The 16,993-nt window shown below is 41.0% G+C and overlaps 2 protein-coding genes across 3 annotated transcripts in view; both read right to left on the bottom strand.

Moving 5' to 3' along the window:
• USP34 (ubiquitin specific peptidase 34) overlaps positions 1 to 8,229 on the bottom strand; it is a gene marked incomplete at both ends in the record, with an annotated part of 130,531 nt that extends 122,302 nt beyond the window's left edge. Inside the window, one exon of the mRNA XM_079532559.1 lies at positions 8,187 to 8,229. Coding sequence (XP_079388685.1) covers positions 8,187 to 8,229 — 43 coding nt within the window. The remainder of the gene's footprint in view (positions 1 to 8,186) is intronic.
• Positions 8,230 to 15,221: 6,992 nt separating this feature from the next.
• XPO1 (exportin 1) overlaps positions 15,222 to 16,993 on the bottom strand; it is a gene marked incomplete at both ends in the record, with an annotated part of 32,472 nt that continues 30,700 nt past the window's right edge. For both annotated transcript variants that reach the window (XM_079550593.1, XM_079550594.1), the window contains 4 exons: positions 15,222 to 15,368; positions 16,006 to 16,102; positions 16,181 to 16,340; positions 16,445 to 16,579. In XM_079550593.1, coding sequence (XP_079406719.1) covers positions 15,222 to 15,368; positions 16,006 to 16,102; positions 16,181 to 16,340; positions 16,445 to 16,579 — 539 coding nt within the window. The remainder of the gene's footprint in view (positions 15,369 to 16,005; positions 16,103 to 16,180; positions 16,341 to 16,444; positions 16,580 to 16,993) is intronic.

Below are 16,993 nucleotides of genomic sequence, written 5' to 3'. Positions count from 1 at the left end.
TTGAGCATTCAGATTGCACATCAATTTCCATGCAAGAAACAAAACAAAAAGAACAGCCACTGGTGTCACTAGTACAGGCAACATTCAATAACCAGTGGAACCGCTTGCTTCTGAAGACTGCAATGTTTTTGTTCAGGTTGTCCCAGCATCTTCCTGACTGTAACTGCATGTCTTAGCCTGCAAAAATCCTTATTTACTTTCTACTTGTGCTGGTAAAACTAAAATTAAGTAACAAAGAAAATGAACTTTTCTGCCTTAATGGTCTTTTGTTGCTTTGTTTTTAAACACAAGTACATCACTCAGGTAGAGAATCTCTGTCTCCCTCACTAACAAGCTCCCCTCTGTACAGTGGCAGACTTAATGGGACTTGCTGAAAGCAGAAACACACATCTGTACCATCAAACACAGGCAAGTTCTGGACTGATCTCTAATCTTTTCTGAATCAGTATCCAAGAAAACACGGGAAAGAAAAAGAATAACAGGGTTCCATAACAGCTATATAAAGGATACATGTGTATGTAGTAATATGAAGGCACATAACTATGGATACAGCAATACTGAATAATAAAGTAAAGTGAAGGACAGAAAAGACCAGAAAGTGCATACAAACAAGTAGAACGCAAACTGAGAAACAGAAGAAATTATGAGCACAAAAATTTAACTTTGAAAGAACAGCTAATAGAAGAGTTGTAAGAAAGAAGAGGTACAGGATAGAGTATGAATGTTATCAAGTATTTACATGAAGCTAAATAGCCAAAGCAGAAAATACAAGAACAGGAACTGAGTAAACACAGCTCTTTCCTTCCAATTTCTAAAATGCCAAATCGTAGACTGTTCATCACTTGTCTACAGAACATGATTCTAGGAAGAAAGGCTGGCTTTTCTCACTCAATGATACTTGAATGCTGGCAGACAGAAGTAAACTGCAGTTGACATGAAAAATCAAAGTGACAAGAAATCAAAATCCCGAAGTTAAAAAGTTGTATTAACAAATGAAGAAAAGTATCTTGCAGTTCAACACAGGAGAAAAATAAGCAAAAAGTAATTCTACAAAGTTAAAGAAAGGGTGAGTCTCCTAATTCCCCAAGGCTGCACAAGTTCCTCTGCGAACAAGGAAACCCCTGGTCTCCCAGAAGCCAGGGCAACTAACTCAGCTCCAGGCAGGGAAGCAGGGCCAGCCTCTGCTCTCCAAGGTCCTGTCCTTCACCCACAGCACTGCGCCAGCCCCACGTTTTCCTCACCACCAGAGTGCTGGGGCTCCTGCCAGCAAGAGTGGCCACATCATGCCTCTGAGGCAGCGGCACTGACCACACCGTAACTGCTAAAACACAACAACTTGGGCATGTCTCAGGAATAATTTGCGATTTCTGCATCTTGAAAGCTATCCTTGCAGAGGAAAAGTTGTACAGCAACAAAAGATACTTAGAAAAAAAAACATGAAAAGGAAGTTTTCCTACACAGGGATTAAAAAGACTTCAAAGTCTACAACATTCTAATACTAAAGAAAGATGAAATGCAGCAAAGCATGTTTTTCTTTCTTGAATTTCATTAAAGTCACTTACATAAATAAGCAGGAATAACTATAAAATTTATGTGTGCCCCTCAATAGGAAAGAAGAGAGTATTCACAGCAAAATAATTGAGAATCTTAACTGTAATCAAAATTTCCTTAATATCTCATGTGGTAGAAAAAGTGAGGAAGTTAGTTTCTACAGCTGACCTAAGCTTTAAGCATACTGTAAACAAATGTGCTACCAACATGAGATTTCACTATTACAAAGAGAAAAATCTCAACAAACACATTCCAATGGTCTGTAACTCACAACAAAACTCAGCAGAATGGGATTTATGTAACTAATCTTCAGCATCAGTGATCAAGTTGCTCAAGCAGTGAGAGAGAACCAATCTTCTGGAGCCGTAACAGGAAAAGTATCTGGACAAAATCATTTTTAATCACATCAGATAACACAAACCAAAGTCAAAAAAGCTGAAATACCTTTCTAAAAAAAGAAGCCTTTCAGCTATGAAAATCACACTTTCAAGCGTTTCGCAATTACAAACAAGTTAAAAGTACTCTATCTTAACATCACCTTCCCATTTTCTTTAGAAAGTTCACAGTTTTAAAGGATGTAAGTTCCTCCTCCCATTTTCTTTTTTTCTGGTTATTCTGATTCATCTGGAGTAACACTTTAACACAGCCCACAATAACTACAATTTGGGAAATACCACTACAAAGCAAGAGTTATTTCAATTTTCCTTTAAATCTGGCTGTTCATCCCCTTAAATGTGTCTAAAACAAAAGCAAACATGAAAGTCACTGAATTAGAATTTTACTAAAAGAAAAAAAAAAAAAAAGCTTATTTTATTGAATGGGACAAAGCAAAGATCTAGGTTAGTATAATAAAGTTACACTCCTCCACAGAGTCACTATCTATATCTCGTTACCCGGGGCCCTACAGGCATGCCAGCCTGACCTCCATACCAGAGAAAAAGGGAAAGTTACAGAGCAAATCATTTTGGGTGAGATCACACGGCACATGCGTGGCATCCTGGGGATCAGGCCCAACCAGCACAGGCTCACGAAAGGCAGATCGTTCTTGACCAACCTCATCTCCTTCTACAACTGGGTGACCAGACTGACAGACAAGGCTGCCAATGTAGTCTGTCTAGACTTCAGCAAAGCCTTTGACACAGTCTCTCTCAATAGTCTCCTGGGGAAACTGGCTGCCCGTGGCCTGGACAGGTGCACCCTTCTTTGGGAAAGGAACTGGCTGGAGGGCCATGCCCAAGGGGTAGTGGTTAATGGAGCTAAGTCCAGCTGGAGACACGTTTCAAGTGATGCCTCCTGGGGTCAGTACTGGGGCCCATCTTGTGTTTGTGTTTGATCTAAACGAGGGCATTGAGTGCACCCTGAGTAAGTTTGCAGATGACACCAAGTTGGGAAGTGCTGTCCATCTGCCTGAGGATAGGGAGGCCCTTCAGACGGATCTGGATAAACTGGATCACTGGGCTGAGGTGAATGGGATGAGGTTCAACAAGGCCGAGTGTCAAATCCTGAACTTTGGCCACAACAACCCCATGCAGTGCTATGGGCTTGGGGATGAGTGGCTGGATGATTGTGAGGAGAGAAGGGACCTGGGGGTGTTGGCTGGTGCTCAGCTGAACATGAGCCCACAGTGTGTCCAGGTGGCCAAGACGGCCAACGGCATCCTGGCCTGCATTAGAAATAGCGTGGCCAGCAGGAGCAGGGAGGTGATCATCCCCTGTACTCAGCACTGGTGAGGCTGCACCTCAAATGCTGTGTTCAGTCTTGGGCCCCTCACTACAGGAAAGACATTGAGGCCCTGGAGCGTGTGCAGAGAAGGGCAAGGAAACTGGTGAGGGGTCTGGAGCACAAGTCTTAAGAGGAGCGGCTGAGGGAGCTGGGATTGTTTGGTCTGGAGAAGAGGAGGCTCAGGGGAGACCTCACTGCACTCTACAGCTTCCTGAAGGAGGCTGTGATGAGGAGGGATTTGGCCTCTTCTCCCAGGCAACAAACAGGACTCGAGGAAATTGCCACAAGTTGTATCAGAGGAGGTTTAGGTTGGACATAAGGAAGAACTTTTTCTCTCAGAGAGTGGTCAGGCATGGAATGGCTGCACAGGAGGTAGTGGAGCCGCCATCCCTGGCAGTGTTCAAGAGGCATCTACAAGATACGACTTAGTAGTCTGTGGTAGCAATGGTAGTGGGAGAATGGTTGAACTAGATCTTGTAGGTTCTTTCCAACCTTGTGATTTTACGATTCTCAATGCAAAAGATGCAAACAGGAAAATACCATGAATATCATGGAAGTGGAAATTTAAAAAACAAAAAACAAAAAAGCACCATACAGCAGAGACAACTATAAAGTCTCACACAAGAGGAACAGTCAAATGAAATGAAATTCTAGATCTACACAAAAACCTACAGGTAGTCAAACAATCAATACTACTGTTCAAAGGCAACCACCATAACAGCAGCTCCTACAGACAGAGTGAAGCTAATTAAGCAACATTTATAGTATTCTTATCATAAAACATACTCAATATCCCAAATAATATCTGAATATTTACCATACTAAATATTCATCCTCCCCAGACAGCAAAGATCAAACTGAACAACGCACTGCTATGAATACCTTTATTTCTTTTCTACCTTAAGGTAGATAGCTTTGCTCAACCTTTGTACTTTCTACACGCCAGAATTATAGGACAAGCCAAGCATCTTCAGCACCCAAATTAAGGGCTCTCCTAAATCTACAAAAATAGAAACAAAACACTCCGTATCTCAAATGTTTTATGGACCTGATCATACTAGAGTAAGTTCTGCAAGCCAGCAGACAGTGATAACAGACAGAAAACTATTAGTCTACATCCATCTCTTGTGCCTGAATAAGCCTTGTTGTTGTGATTTTCAAAGTATTAAAAAAAAAAAAAAAAAGAAATACAGCCTGAAAGCTTGTGTAAAAGAATGATAACTAGACATCTCAACTAATTACTGTGAACTGATTTTTTAAGTCCTCAGAGCTGCTAGACAAAAAAAATTGTGCTAAAGAGCCAAACACTGAAAAAAGCAAAGCGGAATGTTGGGAAGAAAACAAACCCAGTTTCCAGAAATGCAAACAACACAGACCTACCACCACTACCTGAAATCATAACTGCTGCTGTATACTGAAACCTACTTTTCTAAATTTGGTCGTTGGCTTCATTTTTTTTTCCCTTAACTTTTATAAAAGCTACGGCAAAGAAAAAAAAACAAAACAAGTGTAGACCAAAACACTTGTTTTGTATCAGCATACACGAACATCATCTGCAGAGTTTTGTATCAACATACACGAACACCAACTGCAAAGGAAGCCTTTTATGCATCCAAGCTGGCCAGGCTCTCTGGGACAGATCACAGCCAGGATTGCAAGTGCAGCTGACTCAGGACCAGTAGGAGAACTGATTTCCACTTTGGGCTACAAGAAGCCCAGGCACACAACAGCAATCTTTGTCACTCCTGGAGCATCATGCACTCTGCATTCTTAAGACAGGACACAGCATCAGCAGCCAGTGATCGTGTGGTTCTGCAGACAACTGGAAACCATTACTGCAATCTCATTTGACACAGTCACCTGCAAAACTGAGGTGTAAGAGACTGGAAACAGGACAATACTTGATTACAATACTTTAATTTTTTTTTTATTATTTAAATTATGGGTTAGACTATCTGAATATCTGCTCAATAACTAGCAAAACTGTACTACCCTGATTAGGCCTCTGGACAGCACAGCAATGTAAGTATTACCAATGAACAAATGAAACTATATATAACCCCTCATAGATTGACAAGAACTGGCATCCAAAGAAACCAAGGACTGTTGATATTTGGGATCACATTAGGATATAGAATGTATTAACATGAAATCATATAATGTCCTCTAAGTTTTTCCTGCAGAAAGCATGTATATTTAAATAAGTCCCTACAATTACACAAGAATCTGCTTTTACATCTTTTGTAAGTACACCAACATTATAGAGTAAAGGTCAGATTTTTCAGTTTAAATGTAAGGCTACATAAAATGTTCATGCTGAGATTAATTCCGAACTTGGACTAACATTTAAAGAGACTTCATTAAAACTTTGCCTGGGAAAAGATAAGTGATGCTAATATACCTAGAACACTCAGCAAGAAATTAAACTGTTTACTCAAAATGAGCAGCAGACTGTTCTGCTACACAGGAACTACTTCAAAGCCCGGGCACGTTCATGGAGGATTTTGTCTTTTATTGAGTTTCTAGATCAGATAACAACTGAAACTTTTACTACTACTTATGAAATTCCCTCAAGATCAGCGAGCTTACAGTGTTTCACACTTCAATCAGATGCTGACAATAAAGAACTGCTGCTCACTGTGCATATAGTTAGCAATGAAACTACCTGAAGTATATATGCACCCATACACTCAATCAAAAAAAAAGTTTTTTTTTTTTTTTTAATTAGTCTTCCAATTCCACAAGAATTGTGGAATTCATCTCACACTTAAAAATGCCAGAGAAGCAGCCTCAGCAACAGGCCTAAGGCCCTAGAATCTCGTAATGAGTTTCCACCAGATATAAGCCTAGGCCTACACCAAAGCCACTGCTAGACAAAACTCCAGCTCTGCACACTGTTTGGGGGTTTAAAATTAATATTTTCACAGTTTAGAGAGACTAATACCCTTATATTAAAAATATGCCCAGTTGTTTGCAGAACCACAAAGTTCCATCCTTCTTTAAGTTGGTAACTTTTCTTTAGAAAACTGGAGGTTCCCATGTGTTTTTTATACAGAATACATTGAGATGATAGTCAATTCAACTTTTAAGTGACTGGTCATGTAACAGACACCAAATAATTATTTGGTAAACGCTGGGATAAACAAAGATAAGGGCAGTACGTGTTCTCAGTAAAAATGTTTAGTTTACCAATAAATTTCTAAAACAAACAAGATGTTTCCTGGACCTCCTTCAAAACACTGTTTCAGTGAAAAGGCAATCCCAAATGCTCAGCAGGAAGAAAAAGAAACTGCTTGCAGTCTCTGGCTCACACATTTTGGGCATGACCTCATTCTTTACTACCACTTTTCATTTCTGCTGCAGCATTTTATAAACCAAGGCTTGACGTTATTCTTGCACATTATGATTAAATATTACATACCAAATGCATATGAATGCAGCTTAAAGTTATAAAAGAAATGAAAAAGCATCAAAGTGTATCCCTTATAACTCCCCACACAGTAAGAACTTATTTGGCGTGCACAAGGCACCATCATATATATTAGCCTCCAAACATAAAAATAGGTATGTCAAGATTTATTTAACCAGAATTTCTGCAAGTTTGCTATACAACAGTGACATACAACTATCTCCCCAAATTTAACTAGAAAAGCCAAAATTCCTTTTCAAAAATTGCAGGTTTGGATCATAACTTACAGGGAGCTGTTAAGTTATCCATACTCTACTTATCGAAGCCCCACTATTAAAGCAATCTAATATCCCACTTTACTTACAAGGAAGCACCTACATGCTTATATCCCAAATGCCTTGAAATGGTTCTAACAATAAGCTCACACTGGAAATTCAGCGATTTCTTGAAATATCAAACATCCAGTTTAACGTTGCCTTTTTTCTCTTTCCTATTTGATCATATCAATCAAGCTTAAACAATGATTATGTATCAGTCCATCGAAACTAAACAGTTACCACTTCCAATACAACTGTCATCAGTGCACCGCTGGTAACACAGTTCTGTTTAGTACCAGGTACTTAAATAAGCACTCAGCCTTCTGTACCAACCTGTTTCCAACCTCTGCAGTTAAGAAAGCTAAGGTACACAGGCTAAATTAAGCAAACATCCCAACAATTGCTCAAAACGAGATATGAGAATTATACACTTGGCAAATAACTTTAAAAACTCTCTGACGTTAACCTTTTAACCTAATCTGTTCATACCATCCGGCTTTCCTGAAAGATAGCTTTACACACCCGTTTTTGCTTTTTTAATTAATTTTTTGCTGACCACCACGGAATAGCGTATTTTAAGAAAGCGGCCAACATTCACCCACCGTAGCAGTAACTGTTTTATCAGCGAAGAACAAATACCACAGGTAACGAGGCCTCGTCAGAGTTAGAATAAAAAGGGAAAAAGAGGAAGAATAAAAGAAAGCTCTACCCAAGGACCGTTCTAGGAAGCGTTCAGCGTTTCGGTTTATCGGAGGCCGAACCGCTCCTAAACTGATTGTGGCATACGAGGAGGAAAACGTTTAGGCGAAAGATTCCAGCTCCCCCAGGCTCGGCCTCCAGCGGCTCGGCAGCTCGAGGCACGGCGCGGAGCAGCTAGGCCCCGCCGCGCCGGGCAGGATGCGCGGCCGGCAGCGGCAGTTCGTCACGTCCCGCCCGGCCCCGCGCGCCCGGCGGCTCCTCGGAAGGCCCCGAGGGGCCGAGCCTCCCCAGGCCGCGGGCGGAGAGGAGGGAAAGGAGCCGCGGAGCGGGGCGGGCTCCGCCGTTATGGCCGCCCCGGCGCCCGGGAGGCCCGAGCCGGGCGGAGGCGGAAGGCGGCGCGGGGTTACGGCCCGGTCCGCGGGGAGCGGGAGCGCGGCGCGGGGCGAGGACTGCCGGAGAAGGGCAGCGGAGAGGGCGGCCGCACTTACTCTCGTTTAACACCTCCAGCAGCTCGGCGCAGCTCTCACACATTGTTCATTAACAGCAGCAGCCGCCGCCACCGCCTCCTCCCAACCATTGATTGATCCGCGCGGGGCCGCCGATCGGTGATTGATGGGGGCCGGGGCGGGGGTCAGCGGATGGGGGGGATGGGGGGAGGGGAGAGAAGGAGGGGCGGGAGGGCGGGGGCCGGTCCGGGGCGGGGGGGATGGGGCGGCCGAGCGATGCCAATAAGCCCGCGGCGGCGGCGGGAGGGGAAGCCGAGTCACTCACTGGCTGCCGGCGGCTCCGCGCGCCGCCATTTTGGCGAGGGGGAAGGAGGAGGAGGGAACGGCAGCGAGGGAGACGGAGCGCTCGGGCTCCGCTCGGCGGTTTCCGACGAGACGAGAGACGAAGGCGGCCGAGTCCCTCCTCCCTTTCGCCCCGCCTTTCCCAGCCCGGGCCGGGCGGCAGGCCGGCGAGCAGGGAGGGAGAAGGGGGCGGGCCGGCAGCGGGGCCTGGAGGGCAAGATGGCGGCTAAGGCGGCGCGCTGACGGGTGAGGCGCGAAGCGGCAGTCGCGGCCCCAGTCCCGCCCCCCGCCGGGAAGGACCTCCCCGGTGCCGCGCGGGGCGGGAAGGCCGCTCCCGCTTTAAGCGAGCGCGGCGCGGGGCGCGCCGCTTTGCGCTCCCCGGCGCTCCTCCGTTTCGCTCGTTAGGAGCGAGTTCGGCGTGCCGCCGGTTCCCTCCTCGCCGTTCCCAGGACGCGTCCCCGCCTGTCGGCAGCCGGCGGCTACTCGTGCAGCGGCGCTGCGGGGACGGCCGGCCGCAGCGAGCGCCCGTCAGGCCACGCGCGAAGCCTGCCCGCTTCCGGGGCTCGCGTCTCGCGTTTGATTGGCGCTTTCCTCCTGCGTAAGTCCGGGATCGGTCTTCGTTTGCTTGTTTTTCCTAGCGCTATCGGTATTGAAGTTCTTGAAATTCAAAGCCGAAAAGCGTGGTAGGCGTCTTCGGCGTGGTTGTCGTACTTAACTAACGCGAGCACCGTTGCTGCAATAAATTGGTTTGCTTCCTTCCTCGACCTTTACCATCATTTTGCACAGGTATTCCTTCTAGTGAGGAGCGATCGGTGGCCGCACAACCTGAGTGTGTCAGCTGCGTTTGCAAAAAGAGAGCGTTGTTAACAGAAAATACACTTCCATTCTGCGCATAATCAGAGTTGAACTTGTGTTTGTTTCTCTTTGCCCTCTTCCTTACTTAGACCCGGCAGTCCCTTTGATCGTATAAATCCAAAATTAACTGCCAGGGCATCAGAAGTTTACTTTTCTGACAAATCGGCTCTTACAAGAGGGGGTCTTTTGAATCACAACATCACGTGCTAAGGTCAATATATACGAGAGGAATATGAGTGACCTTGTTCCTAACTGTGCAGACTAGAATATTTTGAAGTGCATTTTATGACACGCAATCTTATTTTTGTTAAAGAAAAATGACATTACAGTTTTAAAATGGAATGCAAGCTTCCAAACAGAAGGCAGCAGGACCTATAAGTGGCCTACAGTTTTCATGATAGTGATCATCAGCTAGTCTTTCTTCTATCCACTGCTTGTCTTCTCATGTCTACTCTCCTCATGTGGCATCACTGCAATGTGGTTTGATCCCCAGGAGGCCCTTTTCCTTCCCCTGACTGTGATACTGCTTTTAATCAGGAGATGCTTCCTTTGGTAAGCTGACAGTACAGTTGTGAAGTAGTAATTGAAGAGAAACGCGAGACTTGAGCAAAAGTAAAACGCTGTATCCAAATTTTGTACAAGGTGAATAGTCTGAGATCCATACGTACACTTACAGTGTCAGCGTCCCAAGACCAAACGAGTAACCCAGTCCTAGCAATTTTTTTTATTTTTTAATTTATTTTTTAGGTTTTAAAGTAAATGAACCATTCACCAGAAGAAAAAAAACCCTGGTGTGCATTAGGGGTCAGGTCATTTTTCTAAACCTTTATTTAAATAGCCTGAGGATTGTACCCAGCCTAATTCTGGGATCATCTCTCTTACAGTATTTTTCAATTTTCATTTTGATTATTTCAGACTATAAAGCACTTTTCACATAATTGATATCCCTTTGACTCAAAAGCAAGCACAACTTTTGGACTCTTCATGGGTAGAGCATGTATTTACGACTGTTTTTGTAGAAGTTTGCTGTAATGATTGCACAGTTGGACACAGTTAATCCAAAAAGCAAAATGCTCACAGGCTCTCTCTGGGGAGAGAAGTTAATAGAATAAGACTGATGCAAAACAAACAACAACAAAAAAAAACAGAAAAACCCAAACACCTCACGCTAGATCTAATGCTAGATTCCAAACAAGAAAATTGATCGTTACTATCTTGTTATCAACAGTCATGTCAAAATAACAGCTGTGGTAAGCAGGCTGCAGACAGTTCTTTCCATCACACACAGATGTAGTCAAACTGAGATAAAACAATTTTAACTCCTCTCCCTCATCTCCAGTTGTTCCCAATAATCTTTACATGAAGGAACCCCCAAAGGCTGCAGATTTGCCAAGAAGAAAAACTGAGACAGTTCACGATAGAAATATAAGCCCTTTTACAAACTTTGGTTGGGTATCTGGAAAAGTGCTTTTTAGCCCACTAGAAGTGTAATTATGAGTGCTTTGCTTAGATCTTTTTAACTTATGGCATATTCTGATCCATTCTGATGTAACTCATCTATATTCTGATCTTTGAAAACATCCCTTCTTAGTCCTATCTTTGTTTTTTAAACTGTTTTCTTGTTCCCACGGAACAGCATGAACGAACACAGGTAGACACGTGTATGAAAATGAAAAGCACACAGGGCAAGTACATACCTGCAGTAGAATGTTTCATTTCATAGTTCTAATTTAGACAAGAGAAGTGTCTTGAGGAGACTGCTGGCAGACTGAGTAACTACACTCAGCTTTAAAAACAAACAAAAAGATAAAAACCAAAACCATAGTTCTGCAAAGCTGTTGTAGTTGATAAATGCAGCCAGTCTCTTTCAGTATGCTAACATGCTCCATCAGGTAGTTCAAATGTATAAATACTCCAAGTAGGGAAGCCGGAGTCCCAACACCAAGCTGAGTTCCCAACTGTTCACCATTGTTCTAACAGGAATAGTAGTAGAAAAGGTCTTCTCCCATTCAGCCCTTGGTGTCAAAATTTAAGTTGAAGCAGTATCAGTTATTTTCCCTAGGGACATGTCATGTTTGTTTTTGAATTTACCTGTGAATGTGCAAATTATCACAGAAAATGCGTAATAAAGCGTAGTTGTAGAGGCTAGAAAAGTTATCTGGTATTTCCTTACATAGTATTTGTACTACTAGAAACACAAGCACTCACTGTATTTTCACTTTTTTAGCACTAAGTGGATCTTTTCTCCCCGTACTCAAGAAATGATTCTTGATTTCAGTGCATTTAGTAATTAAGGTGCATTTTATGTAAAATTTGGGAAGTGATTGGCTAAGCTTTTTTCCCGAGAGAACACTGCTGATCAGTCAACTTCAGCAATGACATCCTGGATGTGAAAGGATGAATAGAAATACAGTCCCATTAAATCACGTACAGAGGTGTATTCATGAAGGGCAGGAAGGAGAGGTATGTTCTTATACTCAATTTTGTAACCAAAATGGTTTTTAAAAACAATCTCTCAACACTGGGGTTTTGCCCTATTACATTTGGAGACACACCTAACATGAAGAACAAAAATTATCTAGGCACCAATATGAGCAAGAAAATAGTGCCCCACAAGTTTTGGGTGAGTAATAATTTATCTGGAGGCACAATCTCAGAGGCACAGTTCAATACTAAAGCAACTTCCTTGCTTCAGTCAACCTCTCTACATTTTAGTGCTGTGATAGTTGCAGTATCTTTTCCTAATGCCGCTCCCCTTCATCCAAAGAAATCCACAGCCAAAGTTTTATTCCTTTCCAGTGCTGAAGTCTACTGGAAATAACTTCAAGCTCCCTTGAGAGATGAACATTATTCTAAAGCTTTTTGCATAAATATTAACTTTATTGGAAAATAGTTCACTTAACCAATCAGATTAACACACAGCAAATTATTCAAGTTAGAAAAAGAAAACTAACCTAAAATGCTTTGGAAAATAATTGCTCCAGTTACAGTAGCAAACACATGGTAGCCTGAAACAAGCACTTGGGGGTGTCTTCATCAGCTAACAGGCAATCAAATCATGTAAACACAGAAAACACCCTGTAATATTTTTGTTAACGAATGTACCTAGAGTACATAGAATTTTTTCTTTTAAAATCTGTATAGAAATATGCACAAAGTAAACATTGGTTTACATATAATTACAAGTTGTAGTTGTTTTTATGATGGGTTCATGCTTTTTATCCATTTATTTTCATTTCCAGAGTGTGCATTCAACACAGTATCTACAACCTTCTCAGGTGTACATTGTAATAATTTTTCAACAGAGGATAACTGCACTAGGAATAGACACACCCTTCCCCCCAAATTTTATCAAGAACTCTGCATAAGCTGCATTTTCATAGCATCTGCAGAGATCAGCAAAAGGCACCAATTTTGAAGATAATACAGCTTTTTGTCAGATTTAAAAGGGAAGTGAAAACTAACATCACCATTTTGTTACTAGATAATCTAAAAGGTTTCAAAATAATGAAAAACTCTTATCCAAATTGCATTTTTAAACACACTTCAGGTGTTCTTTGAAAGTCAGATGTAATTCTTAAGTACGCATCAGACCACAAGCCTTGCACATTTACTTCAACCTTGAAAATGAAAGGTGTGCATAAAAGCACACATGCGTTTTTCATTGAAACAATTTTCACTGCATGTCTGAACTAGTCTAGTTCTGTGATTCGTGGAATATGGTCATTCTTATGCCGCACTATTGGGGGTATTTCTATTTTAATAGTTTTCTTCCTGGTCTCCACAGCTTTTGATAATCTGCAGCTCTATAATGCTGTGACTAAGCCTGGTCACAAGCCATTTTAGTATCCTTCAACAGTACTTCAAACACTTTAAACTGCTTCTTATGTTACATATTGCTTTACAAGAACAAAAATCTATAACTCAACTGGACAGAAAGACATGAAAAAGCTTAAAGCGTGAGTTTGAGAAACAAATGAAATCTTTCATCTAACAAACTAATTAACAATGTTGGTAGGCTACGTTGTAAGTCCCAGACATAAAGGGTTTGAGGAACGTCATCTCCACAGCTTAGCGCTTTCAGACTGCAGTATTTGTGATGATAAAAGATGTTCCAGAAGTAGTGGCTTTGGTTTTTTAAGGCCAGCTAAGTCAAGCAAGAGAGATTTTCAGACACAGAATGGACCAGTCCTTAAGACTGGAAACATTCTGGTTACGGTAAAATTATACATTGAGCACTGCTATCTCATGCACTTCTACTTCAAAATTAATGTACAGCACAAAATTACCTACAGTATCCAAGCTTACATAAAGCACCTCCACAACTGTCTAACTTTGTTTTACAGTTCTGAATTAATTGCTATGCTTTGCATCACATTAACAATCCTAAGACTAGAGACCAAATAAAATGGAAAGAAAAGAAAAGCGTGTGGGAGATTTTAATGTCAACTGTTAGAAAACAGAAGAGAGACACTGCAAACATGGGGAAGCCAAGACTGTACACCATCTTTGTGTTCACACTAAAGTTTTCTCATCTGTACTTCATACATCTGTGAAAATTATTTAACTACAAAACTTTAGGTAGAAAAATAACTGCACATCTGGTCTATACGTGTTATTAATATGTACTAGTATCAATTTTTAGTCAAGATACAGTTCAATAACTCTTTGGAATAAAATACAAAGAGTACATATAGAGAGCAAGAATACCTTATTACTGGCATTCTACAGCAATGTAGTACGGAGTATTTTTAGTCATGGTGTTAAGTCAAAACAGCTACCATACTTTCGAATAGATAGAACCCAACTTATTTCTTGTTAGCTTTCAAGCATAGCCGAAGTCCTTGAGATCAGGGGAAATCAGAAGCAATGGTAACCCAGACCTCAAGGACCATCTCCTATGCCTTCAGGGTATAGGAACAAACCTTTAATATGATCACAGCATTTTCATCCAATGAAAGAATAAGCCAAGGAAAGAAAAATAAATGTAAACCAAGTTTATTTTGCTCTTAAGTAGTGTTCTTTAAGCACTACAGCATGGTAAACAATGTAAATTAGTATAAGTCATCTCAAAAGCCAGAGGGTTTTTTTTTTTATTTTATGAGTTGTTAAAAAGATGCAGCCTATTCTAACAGGATAAATATTTTAACCATTTCACTTCGAGTTAATGAAGGCTCACAAATGAGCAACACTCCTCATTGAGGAAAACAAAAAGCTGTTGTCGACAAAGCGACAGCACACACACAAAAACAAAAGAACTGTGTAAAAATAACTAACTGTACTGTGTTCCCATACGCTTTAGAAGTTGCTTTACAATGGGATGATATGCACATGATCTTGCTGCAAACTTGCCATACAACTTGCAAATACATGTAAGCCTAGCCTTTACCCACTCAAATCCAAAAGCTGCTAACTGATCAAAAAAATTGCAGCACTATAATCCTCTGCTTAACAATTAATTAAAACTGTTTTACTCATTACTTTTTCTACTAGACTGCAAGACAGGCTAGAAAGAAAAAGATCCCAAATTAAAAATTGATACTCTTACAGGAAGTTGTATAGTTTTGCAATATAGTCCTTTACAATTTATGTTTTGCCTATTTTCCCCTTAGCCACAAAAATGGGCATGAAATAATTACTTTGAAAATGCATTAATTTTCAATTCATGCAAATCTAAATAAAGATGACCAAACAAAAGCTTAAACAATGGAAGGATATTTCACAGAAAAATTCTTATACAAAAAACACATAAGAAAAGAGGGCCACTAGGTGACGTTTTAATTTACAAATTGGCATCATTTTGGTCAACAAATATCCAAGTGCTGTTTTCTTCTGTCACAACAAAGTGGCTGCACAGAAAGAAAACCGCAAAACTTGTTTTTAATCACACATCTCCTCAGGAATTTCATGTGGATTAAGAATGCCAGGTACAGACATCTGAAGTTTATGTTTCTCCTCTTGAGCTTGTCGAAGGGCTGTTTCTCTTTCCTCCAAGAATAAATCCGATGTGTCTTCACCTGCGAATTCCTGTGTAATTCACACAAAAACAACACTTCGCTTTAACTGCGTCAGGAAGGGTAATAAGCTTCTGACAATCAAGAACAATGCTGGAAACATCTTCCCTTCACATCCTCGTCACGCTATTTCTTGTTTTGCCTTCCATAAGTAAGATTAGGATTAGTATCAGAGACAAAAATTTTCAGCATGCATTATACTGTAGGACAGTGCAGCTTTTTATCATTAAAGCAGTATCTTTACAATTTTTGAAATATCTACCTAATGTAGCCTGAAAACAACTTTAACATATACTTTCAGAATCATCTCAAATTTCAGCATCTTTGGAAAAATAAAAGCAGAGCACTAGTCTGTCTACTTTCAAAGCATGCCTCAGTCCCAAGCAGAAATGAAAAAAAATTTATTTTATGGCCTCTTTAGACCTATATGTATGTACAAAGGATAAGCAACAGCATGCATTCAAACCCAATCTCTACAATTAAATTACGCTCAAGTGGATTACATGATCCAGTATCTAGACTCTCGAACCAAGACAATTTTAAGTAGTAGTAAAATATACACCCTATTATAAACACTGTCTAATGACTTTTAAAAACATCATCCTGCTAAATATTTTTACACTTCTTGTAAGAAACCATGCCAAACATACCTTTATTTGGACCAGGAAATCCCTTAGGTGCTCCTTAAAGGCAGGAATATCCTGGTTTAAACTGAAGAGTCCTGTTACAAACAGCTTAACCTGGGCACTAATAGTAAATACATCTGTTAGTATTTCAAGACGTAAGTATCCACTAAGAAGTATAAAACAACTACAGCACACTTACTCTTGTAGATGAGGAAATGCAGATTTGAGGAGATTAGCAACATACTCCTGAATAAACATTTGGTTGTTCACTGGATTTCCAGGGTTTAACGGAGTACTTATTTTTCCTTCTTCTACCAAGTTGAACATGTATGCAAGGATTGATGCATGCATGGTCAAACCTGAACAGATCAAAATTATACATATGTTGTTATTACTCAGAATAGGAAATGCAACATTAGTATGATGCTTGAAAGGCTTGTTTTCATCTGGCTCACAATCTTACCAGCAGTGTGTGAAGTATCTGTTACAACAGAGAAGATGTGCTGAAGGATGTCACAGAAATATGTCTGATAGAAACTCTGAGCAGCAGCCTCTTCTTGTGCAACATTTTGTAGCAGAGTGTAAAGTATTTGAAGTCCTGCAAAATTTGCATAAAAGACAAGATGAACAATGAAACTATACAAAAGCTCCGTGCATCCTTCCACCTTTTTAAAGTGAGACAAACATCCCAAGAAATTCTGAGAAGCATTGAGAAGTATTACACTGATCATTTTCACAGGCGTTTCCTCAAGCAGCCAGTAGAGGGCGGCAGCCACATTTATAGTGAGCATCAACTCGGTTTTCACTAATAGACTTGGAACCTTAAGAGCCAACCAGCCAACCACACAATTTCTCCGGTACAAACTACAGAAAAACTACACAAGCACAGTTACCTTACTATCTGAAATGCAACACAAAGTTACCTTTTATCCCTTCCAAACATCAACAACTGGCTAATGAAGTAGGTTCAAAACAGTAATTTTCATCCTGTGATTGAGATGCTTTTAGAATT

This window comes from Tetrao urogallus, assembly GCF_951394365.1.
Source record: "Tetrao urogallus genome assembly, chromosome: 2".
In the NCBI taxonomy this organism is placed as follows: Eukaryota; Metazoa; Chordata; class Aves; order Galliformes; family Phasianidae; genus Tetrao; species Tetrao urogallus.
Note: the sequence above shows the minus strand (reverse complement) of the source record. Positions and strands in the feature narration are given on the sequence as shown.